Below are 14,203 nucleotides of genomic sequence, written 5' to 3' on the forward strand. Positions count from 1 at the left end.
ATTTTTCACAAGCAGAACTGCAGTAAAAGAAAGGCTAAAGGTATTCCTCTACACAAAAAGGAAATGATAAAAGGAGGAATCTTGGGAGGAGCTTGGGAAGATGGCAGACTAGGAGGACCCTGAGTTCACCCCGTCCCATGTTTCCAGTTAGATATCATCCACATCCAAGTCAATAAACTGGAGAGCAATCTGAAGACTGATAGAACAAACTGCACAAACAGTAGACAGATCTGTTCATACTTGTTTGAGTATGTTGGGGGACTTCTGAAACAAGGGAGCTGGCAGGTGCCATTTTCCATCCCCAGCTGTCAGCATAAGTACAGAGACACCTGCTGGAGGTGGGGCTGCACAGACACTTGGCACCTAACTCACTAGCAGTGCTCCATGCCCCCAAGTTCTCCTGAGGACTTATCAACTCCAAGCCGCTGATGTTGACCCTGGGCTCAGGGCAATTTTTTTAAAAAAGATTTATTTATTTTAGAGAGACAGCACAAGTAAGAGGGGTAGAGGGAGAAGGAAAGAGAATCCCAAACAGACTACGTGCTGAGCATGGAGCCTGACACGGGATTTGATCCCACCACCTGAGCTGAAGCCAAGAGCTGGGCAGTTATGGGGCGCCTGGATGGCTCAGTCGGTTAAGCATCTGCCATTGGCTCAGGTTGTGATCCCAGGGTCCTGGAATTGAGCCCCACTTTGGGCTCTCTGCTCAGCGGGGAGCCTGTTTCTCCTTCTTCTCTGCCTGCCATGCCCCTTGCTGTGCTTTCTCTCTGTCAAATGAATAAATACAATCTTAAAAAAAAAAGAGTTAGATGCTTATCTGACTACACCACCCAAGCACCCCAGGGCAAATTTTGTTAAAGCTAAACAGGTTCCCTACCTGGCCACCAGGTGCACAGCTGCCGCTGAGCACCATGCATGTCTGTCACACTGTGCTTAGCTGTGCACCCCTAACCACACCTGTGTGATCTCCAGGACATGTGCCCCCAGCCACAAGCATGTACCACACTGAGCAGCAATCCTCCAGGCACCTTTGTGCACCCACAGGCATCATCTCCCACCATGTCCAGCTGTGTACCCCCAGCTGGTCTTGTTTTTCTGGCTGCCCAGTGTGCAGCCTCCAACTACTACAACACTAAAGGAGATCTGGCATAGGACTAGTTGCCCAGTGTACATTTTGCTAATACAACTGTCCTGTTCCTTTTCCTTGGTGGGCATGCCCCACTCCCCCAGAGCTAGCCTGCCTGGGTCCCACTACCACCATAGAGAGCAAGCACAACCCACAGCAGGCAGAGAGTCAGTGCTGATGACTACATGGAAAGGAAAAGGGACCGATAAACAAAAGAAGGCCATAAGCAATATACTTAGGATATTCTCCTGAAGTGCCAGGTTCTGGTGAATAGGGGATTAACACTCCAGGACCTCTTCTTTATGAAGTCACTACTTTGAAGAGGAGAAGATGGAACTGACTTTGTTAACACAGAGAAATTGACACAGAGAGGCAGACAAAATGAGAAAACAAATTTATCCCAACTGAAAGAAAGGATAAGGCCAAAGCCAGAGATCTAAGCAAAACAGATGTAAGTAACATGCTGGATAAAGACATTAAAGCAATGATTCTAAGGATACTCACTGGACTTGAGAAAAGAGTAGAGTACATGTGTGAGACACTTAACACAGAGATAGGGATGACATAGCAAAGATAAGGGGCACAATAAATGACATTTAGAAACACATTTGATGGAATGAACAGCAAGATAGAAGAAGCAGAGGAACATGCATATGGAAACAAATGAAAATGAATTAGTGACCTAGGAGAGAGAGTAATGGAAAGTAATCAAGCTGAGTAAAGGAGAGAGAAAAGAATTATGCAAAACAAGAATAGACTTAGGGAACTCACTGACTCCATTAAATGTAATAACATTTATATTACAGGAGTCTCAGAAGAGAGAGAAAGGTGGTCAGAAAATGTATTTGAAGAAATAACAGCTGAAAAGTTCCCTAAGCTGGAGAAGGAAGCAGATATTTGGGTACAGGAGGCACAGAGAAACCCCAACAGATTCAACAAAAGCTGACCAACAGCAAGACATATTGTAATTAAATTTATAAAGTATAGTGATAAAGAAAAAATTCTAAAGGTAGCAGGTAAAACAAGTCATTAGTTTACAAGGGAAAAATCATAAGGCTAGCAGGAGATTTTGCAACAGAAGCTTTGCAAGCCAGAAAGGAGTGGCACGATATATTTGAAGAGCTGAATGGGAGAAATCAAGAGTCAAGAATACTCTATCCAGCAATGCTGTCATTCAGAATAGAAGGAGACTTAAAGAGTTCCCCAGACAAACAAACCTAAAGCAGTTCATGACCACTAAACCAGCCCTACAAGAAATATTAAAATGTGAGACCTGATGTTATAAAAATCCTAGAAGAGAACGCAGGCAGTAACGTCTTCGTCATTAGCTGTGGTAGCTTCTTTCTAGATAGGCCTCTCGAGGCAAGTGAAACAAAAGCAAAAATAAACTCTTGGGACTATATCAAATAAAAAGATTCTGCACTGCAAAGGAAACAATCAAAACTAAAAGGCAGAATGGGAGAAGATATTTGTGAATGACATATCCACTAAAAGGCTAGTATCCAAAATATATAAAGGACTTACAAAACTCAAACCCTAAAAACAAATAACCCAATTAAAAATTGGGCAGAAGACATGAACAGACATTTCTCCAAAGAAGACATCTAGGTAGCCAACAGGTACATGAAAAGATGCTCAACATCACTCATCATCAAGGAAGTGCATATCAAAACTACAATGAGGTAACACCTCACACCTGTAAGAACGGCTAAAATCAAAGGCACAAGGAACAACAGGTATTGGCAAGGATGTAGAGAACTGGGAACCCTCTTGCAGTGTTGGTGAGAATGCAAAGTTGTACAGCCACTGTGCTAAATAGTATGGAAGTTCCTCAAAAATTTAAAACTGGAATTACTTTATGAACCAGTATTTGTACTACTGGATATTTATCCAAATACAGAGACACTAATTCAAAGGGACACATGCACCCTTATGTTTATAGCAGTATTATTTATAATAACCACAATATGGAAATAGCCCAAGTGTCCATCAGTTGGTGGATGGATAAAGATGTGGTGTGTGTATGGAATATAATGGAATATTGTATAGTAATAGATAATGGAATATTATTAAGCCCTAATAATAACTAAATCTTGCCATTTGCAACAATATTGTGGAGCTAGAGAATATAATGCTAAGCAAAATAAGAGAAAGACAAATACCATATGATTTCACTAAATGTGGAATTTAAGAAACAAAACATATAAGCAAAGGAAAAAAATGAGAGAGAGATAGTCAAAGCAAAAAACAGACTTTCCATCATAGGGAACAAACTCATGGGTACCAGAGCGGGGGAGTAGGAGGGTGGGTATATGTCCTGATGAGCACAGGGTGATGTATGAAAGTGCTGAATGACTGTATTGTACACCAAACTAGTAACACTGTATGTTAACTAACTAGAGTTAAAGTAGAAACTTAAAGAAGGAATCTTGCAACATCAGGAAGAAAGGAAAGACAATGGAGAGAACAAATAGGTAGGTAAAAACAATAGACTTTGCTTTTCTTGAGTTTTCTAAATTTCACAGTTGAAGCAAAAGTATCACTGTTTAATTTGGTTCTTAGTGTCTGTAGGGAAAATATGTAAGACAGTTCTAAGTCAGGAAGATTAAAGGGATGTAACTGGTAAGGTTTCTATACTTGAACGGGTAAAATGTCAATACCAGTAGACTGTGGTAACTTATGTGTACATAATGCAATGCCTAGAAAATGCATTAGAAAAGGTGTACACAGAAATACTCAAAAACACTATAGATAAATCAACACGAAATTCTAAAATAAGTTCATGTAACCTACAGGAAGGGAAGAGGAAGAAAGCAGAGATATGAAAAACAGAAAATAAACCCAAAAAATGATAGACTTAAGCCCTAACATCAATAATTACATTATATGTAGTAGTCTAATTACACCAGTTAAAATACAGTCATTCACAGACTGGATAAAAATCATAACCCAATTATATGTTGTCTCCAAAAATTCACTTCAAATATAAATGATATGCATGTTGAAAGTTGAATGATGAAAAATTATTTACCATGAAAACATTAAAGAAAATAAATTAGGTATGGCTATATTAATACCACATAAAGTAGACTTCGGAGCAAAGTAGATTGCCAGGAAAAGAGAGGGATATTATATACTGGTAAGAGTCAATATCCAAGACTAGCAATCCTAAATGTCTATCACCAAACCACAGAGCCACAAAATAGTGATGCCACAACTGAGAAAACTTCGAAAGAGACAAATCCACAATTATAATCAGAGACTTCAACTCTGCTTTCGATAATGAGTAAAACAACTAGAAAGAAGATCATCAGGAATATAGAACTTAACAGTACCATTAATGAATAGGATCTAATTGACTCTTAATAGAACATGCAACAAGAGGAAAATATATGTTCTTTTCACATGCCCACTTAACATATACCATGATAGATTATATCTTGGACCATGAAACAAACTCAGTAAACTTTTTTTTATTAACATATAATGTATTATTAGCCCCAGGGGTACAGGTATGTGAATCACCAGGTTTACACACTTCATAGCACTCACCATAGCACATACCCTCCCCAATGTCCATAACCCAACCACCCTCTCACTATCCCCCTACCCCCCTGCAACCCTCAGTTTGTTTTGTGAGATTAAGAGTCTCTTATGGTTTGTCTCCCTCCCAATGCCATCTTGTTTCATTTATTCTTTTCCTACCCCCCCCCAAGCCCCCCACATTGCCTCTCAACTTCCTCATATCAGGGAGATCATATGATAATTGTCTTTCTCCGATTGACTTATTTCACTAAGCATAATACCCACTAGTTCGATCCACGTTGTCGCAAATGGCAAGATTTCATTTCTTTTGATGGCTGCATAGTATTCCATTGTATATATATATATACCACATCTTCTTTATCCATTCATCTGTTGATGGACATCTAGGTTCTTTCCATAGTTTGGCTATTGTAGACATTGCTGCTATAAACGTTCGGGTGCACATGCCCCTTCGGATCACTACATCTGTATCTTTAGGGTAAATACTCAAACTCAGTGAACTTAAGCTCATTAAAATTATACAGAGTATATTCTCAGACCACTATGGAATCAAACTAGAAATTAAAAACAGAAAGGTAATAGGAAAGCCTGGAAATACTTGGAAAATTACAAAGCACTTTAATACAATCCATGGGTCAAAGAACAAGTCTCAAGAGGAAGAAAGAAATACATGGAATGAAATGAAAATAAAAATGCAGTATATGAGAGTCTGTGGTATGGAGCTAAATTGCTGAGAAGGAAATTTATGGTACTAAATGCTCAAATTAGAGCATCATCTGCATTTCCACCTCAAGAAACAAGAGGAGGAGAAAGCTAAGCCTGCAGCAAACCAAAGTGAAGAATTAATAATAAAGAGCAAAAACCAATGAAATTGAAAACAGAAAAATAACAGAGTAATTAGTGAAACAAAAACCTGGTTCTTTGAAAAGAACCATAAAATTGACAAACTTCTAGAAAGTCTGCAAAGAAGAAAATAGGGAACACACAATTACTAATACCAAGAATGAGGCAGGGAATAACACCATAGTACCTACAGATATCCAAAGGGTTATATGGGAATACTGTAAACAACTCTACACATAAATTTGACAACTGAAACAAAATGGAGCAATCTCTGAAAATTGCAAACTACCACAACACACCTAATATGAAATAGATCATTTGAATAGCCCTGTAAATACTAATAAAATTTAAATTTTCCCAAAAAAGAAATCTTATAAATAAATTCTTATTTATAACAATTGCATATGAATGCAGTGAATTAATTTCACTGGAGAATTCTACTGAATTTTTAACAGATAATTTTCAAATCCCTATGTTGTACAACTGAAACTAATATAACATTTTATATCAATTATATTTCAAGAATAAAATTTTTAAAAAATTTTAATGTAATCTCTAGAGCCAACATGGGGCTCAAACTCATGACTCTGTGAGCAAGAGTTGGATGCTCTACTGAATGAGCCAGCAGGCACCCCTCAATAATAATTCCTTTTTAAAAAGAGTACATAGAGTCTGTCTCGTAAGTCTTTTAATTTCCAACAATGCTTTATATAGTCAAGCACTTATTGTGGACAATAAATCTTTAAATTGAAAAAAAAGAATTGCCATCAATTCTACACAAATCTTTTTCAGGAAATAGCAGAGAACACTTAACAAATCACTCTATGAAGCCAGTATTACCCCAATACTAAAACCAGATAAAGACAGTATGTAAAAACAGTACTTCAGACCAATATCCTTCATCAGTATAGATATAAAAGTTCTTAACAAAATATTCATCTGTAGAATTCAACAATATATAGAAAGAATTACACACCACTGCCCAGTAGGGTTTATTCTATTTTGTAAGATTGGTTCAATATTTGAAAAATCAGTCTATGTAAGCTACCATATAGACAGGATAAAGAAAAAGTATCTGGTCATCCCAATGGATGCAGAAAAATATTTAACAAAATTTCACAGTTCATGATAAAAAAAAATCTCAGAAAATTAGGAGTAGAGAATTCCTTCAACTTGATAAAGAACATCTACAAAAACCTTACAGCTAACATTACACTTCATGGTGAAAGACTGAATGTTTTTCTCCTAAAATAAGGAGCAAGGCTAGTTATGCCCTCACTGCTGCTCTTCAGCATAGTATTAGAACTTTGAGCCAGCATAGAAAGGCAAGAAAATGATACAGAAGGCATACAGATCAGAAGGGAAGAAATAAAACTGTCCGTAGTTGTAGATGATATAGTCTATGTAGAAAATCACAATCTACAACACAATTCCTAGAGCTAATAAGTGAGTTCATCTTGTTTGTAGGATACATAAATTAATTATATTTCTGTATACTGACAATGAATATGAGGAACCAAAATTTAAAAATACCATTTATAATTCCTCCAAAGAAAATGAAATACTTAGGCATAAATTTAACAAAAGATGTTCAAGATCTGTATGCTGAAAATTATAAAATGCTGATGAAAGAAATCAGTGAAGAACTATGTAAATGGAGAGACCTAGATCTCCATGAATTGGAGGATTCAACATAGTAAAATGTCACTTCTCTTCAAACTGATATGCAGGTTTCACACAATTCCTATCCAGATACCGGAAGGGTTCTTTGTAGATATATACAAGATTATTCTAATATTTATATGAAAAGACAAAGGAACTAGAACAGCTAAAACAATTTTGAAAAGGAGTAAGTTGGCAGTAATCACTCTATCTTGATTTTCAAGACTTTCTGTGTAGCCACAGTAATTAAGACTGTGTGGTATCGGTGGTAGTAATATGGACAGACAGAGAAGTGAAACAGAATAGGGAATCCATAAATAGCCCCATGCAAGTACAACCAACTGATTTTTGACAAAGCTGCAGAAGTACTTCATTAAAGGAAGGATAGTCCTTTTAAAAAATGGTACTAGATGAATTGGACATCCATAGGTGAACAGGTACCACACATCTAGATTACTGTCTAAAATATATCAAGAACTCTTGATGGCTCAGTCGATTAAGCATCTGCCTGTGGCTCAGGTCATGATCCCAGGGTCCTGGGATCGAGTCCCACATTGGGCTTCCTGCTCACTGGGGAGTCTGCTTCTCCCTTTGCCTGCTGCTCTCCCTGCTTGTGCTCGCTCTCTCACTCTCTCTCTGGTAAAAAAAATAAAGTATTTTTTAAAAAATAAAATATATAAAGAACTCTGAAAACTAAGCATTATGGAAACAGTCTGATTAGAAGATCAGCAAAAGAATTCGAACCTTTCACTGAAGAAATTATATGTGTGGCAAATAAAGACATGAAAAGATGTTTCACATCATTAGCCATTAAAGAATTGCAATTTTTTTAGAAGGATTTTATTTATTTGACAGAGAGACAGTGAGAAAGGGAACATAGGCAGGGAGAGTGGGAGAGGGTGAAGCAGGCTTCCCGCTAAGCGGGGAGCCCAATGCAGGGTTCAATCCCATTACCCTGGGATCACGACCTGAGCCGAAGGCAGACGCCTAGTGACTGAGCCACCCAGGTGCACAAAGACTTTCAAATTAAAACCACAATGAGATATAACTATATACCTATCAGAATGGCTAAAATGAATAATGGTGTCAATACCACATGCTGGATTGGATGTGGAGGAGCTAGATCATCCATAAATTGCTGGTAGGAATGTAAAATGGTACCTCTACTCTAGAAAATACGTTGGCATTTCCTTTCAAAAGTCAAAATAGACTTCTCATGCACCCCAGCACTTACACTTTGGGGCATTTATCCCAGAGAAATGAAGACTTACTTTCATGCAGGAACCTATAAAAAATATTTATAATAAATTTTATTTGTAATAGCCCCAAGCTGGGAACAACCCAGATGTCCTTCAAAAGATGAATGGTTAAACTGTGGTATGGCCATACCATGGAATACTACTTGGCAAAAAAGTATTGATATATGCAGCAACATGGAAGGATCCTAAGGGCATTATGCCAGGTGCAAATGCCAATCTCAGAAGATTACATACTATATGATTCTATTTATATAACATTCTCAAATTGACAAAATTGTAAGGATGGAGAATTAGCAGTTGCCAGGGATTAGGGATTGTGCTGTAGGGCATTGGGTGTGACCATAAAAGGGGTAGCATAAAGTAGATCTTTGTAGTAATTGAATAGTTCTGTATCTTGATTGCATTGGTGGTTATACAAACCTCCGTGTGAGGGGTGCCTGGGTGGCTCACTCGGTTTAAGCATCTGCCTTCGGCTCAGGTCATGATGGTCCTGGGATCAAGCCTCACATTAGGCTCTCTGCTCAGCGGGGAGTGTGCTTCTCCCTCTCCGTCAGCCTGCCACTCTGCCTACTTGTATTCTCTTTGTGTCAAATAAATAAATAGAATTCAAAAAAAACTACCTGTGACATAGAACTATACACACAACTATACCAAGGTCAACTTCCTAGCTTTGATATTATAATTGTTTTAGATATAACTTTTGGGAGAAACTGGGTAAGGATACACAGGACCTCTCTCAACTATCTTTGCAACTCCCTGTGAATTAATTATTTCAAAATAAAAATTTTGTTAAAAAGAGAATTCTCACAGTTGTGGAGCATGCATATGAGGTACACCAGACAGGATGAAGTCTGGGACAGCAGTCTGGAGACTTGTCAGGTGATGAGATCTGAACCTCTGCAATATTTGTTGTGATGAAGAAAAGGGCACAGATATAAAACATAATCAAGTAATAGAATCAGCAGGACCTTGGAAATAACCAGATGTGTAGGAGGTGAAGGAGAGTGTAGACTCTGGGATGACTTGCAGGTTTCTAGCTTGGGTAATTGATTAGATGCTAGATGTCTTAAGTAAAAGAGGCCATAGCTTAAGAGCCTGATGTATACCAGAAGTAGACAGAAGCCATGTTTTATTCATCTGTTAAACCTTCAAAAATCTAAAAGATGCTTTTTGAGAATTTTGTGAAATTTTAAAAAATGTTTTGGAGCGTCCTGTAGTCTATAATGAAGCCAGATATTTTTTAAAAATTTTTTATAAACATATAATGTATTATTAGCCCCAGGGGTACAGGTCTGTGAATCACCAGGTTTACACACTTCACAGCACTCATCATAGCACATACCCTCCCCAATGTCCATAATCCAACCACTCCCTCCCTACCCCCCTGCCCCCAGCAACCCTCAGTTTGTTTTGTGAGATTAAGAGTCTCTTATGGTTTGTCTTCCTCCCAATCCCATCTTGTATGAAGCCAGATACTTATGTAATTCTTAGTTGGACTTCTTTCCTTGCTAGCCTGGTACATGTACTTAAATGAGTTTTAATATAATTAACTGTGTGATTTTGAGACTTTATTTCTTCATCTGAAAAATGGGCACTATGTTTTATGATAATATAGATATAATACTTCTCTCAGGATTAGAGTTCTGAGTTCTGAGAAATAAGTGAGATTTACATTTATATGTAAAGTTATATGTAAAGCATGTATTATATGTAAAGCATGTATCAAACATCTGATAAGTGTTTACTATTCCTGCTGTTACTACTGTTAACAATAAAATTTAATGGTAACAAAAAATAAAAAGATGTTGAAATATGACAGATGATCCTGTCAATTGTGGCCAGTTGAAGAAATGCTCAGACATTCTCTAGAACCTGTTTTTCCTCAATTTCTGTTTTCTAGTTCCTTCAGTGATCCTCAAAGAGTGGTCTGCCTATAAAGGGAAGTCTCCTCAAACCCCTGAGCTGGTGTCTGCACTGACGTTTCGGGAATGGACTTGCCCAAACCTCAAGAAGCTCTGGTTAGGCAAAGCCGTTGAGGACAAGAACAGAAGGATGCGGGCCTTCCTGGCCTGTATGAAGTCAGATACACCCAGTATGCTCAATCCAGCTAATGTCCCAACCCATCTGCTGCTCATGTGCTGTGTACTCCGGTAAGCCATGTGACAGGGAGGTGGCCAGTTCATTTCTCTTTTACTTTTTTTACATTTCCTTTAAGCATGTGTTTTTATGGTGTTTGGGGATGGGGAAGTTTTTGTTTTATGTTTAGCTTAGAATTCAGAAACACTGAAATTGATTGCTGTGACAGTCTCCTCAGTTCATGATCCTCTGTCATCATCAGTTCATGCATGATCTGTGTGAACTTTCATATTTGGTTTTATGTTTGGTTTTTGTCCCCTTCAGTCTTTATTCATGATCTAATTCCCTTCTCTTCCTATAGTTACCCTCTCTTGGGTATTTGGAGTATGTCCTTTCAAGTCATTCTCCATGTATTTATTTAGACATGCGTGTATCCTTGCAGAGTCTATAGTGTTGTTTGTATGTGTAGATTTTTCCCCCTTTTTAACAGGAAAGGTGCTGTACATCTCATTCTACTTATTTTTTTCACTCTGTTATTTTTGAGATCTACCCATATTCATACATGGTTCATACCTCATGGCCATCAAATAGTAATGTCACAGTATTTTATTTATTGATTTCCAGTTCTTGGGTGTTCCAAACAGTGCTGCAGGAAGTATCTTCATAGATGTCTTTGTTTCTTTGTGTTCCTGTGTCAGTTTATCTGAAGTATATACTCAAGAGTAGAATTCCTAGACTCTATAAGATATGCATATAGGTTTTTTGCCACATATTGCCAAGTTGCTCTAGATCGTTTCTGTACTAATGTATAGTTCTGTGAGCAACACTTAAGGGTTTCTCTTTCTTCATAGTATTGCCAGTACTGATATCACATAACTTCTTAATTTTTGCCAGTCCAGTGGGCTTCAAGTAGTATCTTTTTTAAAAGACTTTGTTTGTTTAAGAGAGGGGTGGGGGAAGGACAGAGGGAGGAAGAATCTGAAGCAGACTCTGCGCCGAGTGTAGAGCCTGACAGAGGGCTGAGTAAGGGTCTGGATCTCATGACCATGAAATCGTGACCTGAGCCATATCCAAGAGTCAGACACTTAGCCAACTAAGCCACCCAGGTGCCCCTCAAGTAGTATCTTTTATTTTACTTTTCATTTCTTTGACTACAGATGAGATGAGCTTCTACTTTATACATATTAAGCATTTGTTTTTCTCATTCTCTGCAGTGCCTGTTTATTTTGCCTTGCAAGTTTTATTTTAGATTACTTATCTTGCGGATCACAGAAGTTTCTTGTCAAATGTGTGTATATACATACGTATATAGCAAGTATCATTTCTGTATCTGTGTGTATATCAAATGTATTTTCCATTCACAGTTTTTTAAACTATGTACAATATTTTGTTGAACAAAAGTGCTTCATTTTCACCAGCTTTTTTATTTTTATAACTTCGTACACACAGAAAAGTTGGAAGAATAGTATGGTGAACACCCATATGACCACTGCTTAGGTTCTATAATTAATATTTTGCTATACTTACTTTATCTTATTATAACTGTCCATCTGTCCATCTCTAAACAGCCATTTATCCATCCTTTTGGATGCATTTCCATATAAGTTGCAGACATCAGTGTACTTCACCCCTAACCAAGAAATATTTAATTTTGGTTTTGTCACACCTTTCAAATTGTATCCTTGTGGTGTGTGCTTTTGAACTCTTATTTAATAAATTCTTCCCTACCTTTGGGTCATAAAGATAATTCTCTACATTTTTTAATAGTATTATAATGTTGCCTTCCATGTCAGTTCTTTAATATAGTGGGTATTCTGTATATTCTGTAAGGAAGGATCTGATTTTATTCTCTTTACATAATAAGCTAGTTTTCCCAACTCCATTTATTAAATGATCTCTTCTTTCCCCATTGATGTATATTACCACCTTTCTTATGTACCAGGTTCCTATATATTCATGAGTACATTGCTGGATTCATTTTCTTTTCCATTGCCTATTTGATCTCTGACCAGGAGCACCTTGTTTCAATTATTATAAATTTTTAATTTTCCTTAATATCAGGTAGGACAAATCTCCACTCTGTACTTTTCTTGTGTCAGACGTGTACTATTTCTGAGTCATGTGATCTTTATTCTTCTACATATGATTTAGAATTCATCCAGTTTCCACAAAATCTTAGAATTTTTTGGTTAATGAATTGAGTTTATAGATTAATTTCGGGAGAGTTCACATCTTTATCATGTTAAGTACTCCCATCCAGAGATCATAGTTTACCTCTCCCTTTATTTAGGTCTCTTCCTTTATGTCTTAGTAGAGTTACTTTTTTTCCATAGAGGTCTGTGTTTTAAAGTTGTAAGTACTTGATATATATTGTAGTGATTATGGTTAACATTCTGTTATCTGTTACACTTTCTCATTGTTTATTTGCTGATGTAGAGGAAGTAAATTTTTGTGCAGAGAAGTCAGTCTAAACAAGTCATCAGGGAAGCCTGGGTGGCTCAGTCGGTTAATCATCTGACTTCGGCTCAAGTTGTGATCCCAGGGTTCTGGGACCAAGTCCTGCATCAGGCTCCCTGCTTAGCAGGAAGTCTGTTTCTCCCTTCTGTCCCTGCCTCTCCCCATGCCCAGCTCATGCTCTCTCTCTCTTACTCCCTCTCTTTCTGATAAATAAATAAGATCTTAAAAAAAAAGTCATCAAAGGGTTACAGAGCATTGACCTTTGAAATTGGACAGACCTTAATTTGAATTCTGACTTTGGCACTTTGCAGCTTGGATAAGTCACTTTAACCTTTTAGCGCATTCATTCCCTTACCATAAATGGGTATAATAATTCTTATTTCTCAGAGCTCTTTAAGGAATGAGGTAATACATGTAGGGGCCCTATCACATAATAGATGCTTAGTATTTTAATTTTCTAACTGCCTTGAGATTAAAATTGGTGATTAAGAAGTCTTCCCAATAAGAATAATGACAGGATTCATTCCTCCTGGCTTCTAACATGTTTCTGGCCCATAACCCTGAATATTAACTCTGGAATCACCTGTTTGTTTACCTTTATTCTCAAAATACAGTAATAGCTCATTTTTCCATATGTTTGATTTTCTGGATTTTTAAAAACACTTCCAGGAGCATGAAAATAAGAATGGCTTATGAGTAGTTATAATAGCTATCACAAAGCCTAGGCTCTAATAGTCTTATAGGTTCCATATGCTTTCCCTGAAGAAAACCCCTTGGCCTCCTACTCAACCTATTTATTCTTAATTTAGATACATTTCTGACAATTTGGTTATCTGATTTTTCAGTGTACAACAGATCAGAAGCAGCAAATTATAAGGGAGATGAGACAAGGAATAGGATCTATTCTTAGAACCAGCCCCAGTGACAGCAATGAAAAGTAGCACCTTAAAAGCTGCCTAAAAGCAGGGAAAAAGATATAAAGATTACTTTTTTTAATAAAGATTTTTATTTACTTATTTGACAGACAGAGATCACAAGTAGGCAGAGAGGCAGGCAGAGAGAGAGGAAGGGAAGCAGGCTCCCCACTGAGCAGAGAGCCTGATGCAGGGCTCAATCCCAGGACCCTGGGATCATGACCTGAGCTGAAGGCAGAGGCTTTAACCCACTGAGCCACCCAGGTGCCCCTAAAGATTACTTTTAAAAAGACCTAAAAGCCCATACGGTAGAGGGGGAA

At 37.5% G+C, this 14,203-nt stretch overlaps 1 protein-coding gene across 3 annotated transcripts in view; it reads left to right on the plus strand.

The window, feature by feature from the left end:
• Positions 1–14,203, plus strand: part of FAM120C (family with sequence similarity 120C) — a 132,202-nt gene that overhangs the window by 61,921 nt on the left and 56,078 nt on the right. For all 3 annotated transcript variants that reach the window (XM_047716930.1, XM_047716932.1, XM_047716933.1), the window contains exon 10: positions 10,337–10,586. In XM_047716930.1, coding sequence (XP_047572886.1) covers positions 10,337–10,586 — 250 coding nt within the window. The remainder of the gene's footprint in view (positions 1–10,336; positions 10,587–14,203) is intronic.

Source organism: Lutra lutra, chromosome X (assembly GCF_902655055.1).
Source record: "Lutra lutra chromosome X, mLutLut1.2, whole genome shotgun sequence".
NCBI lineage: Eukaryota > Metazoa > Chordata > Mammalia > Carnivora > Mustelidae > Lutra > Lutra lutra.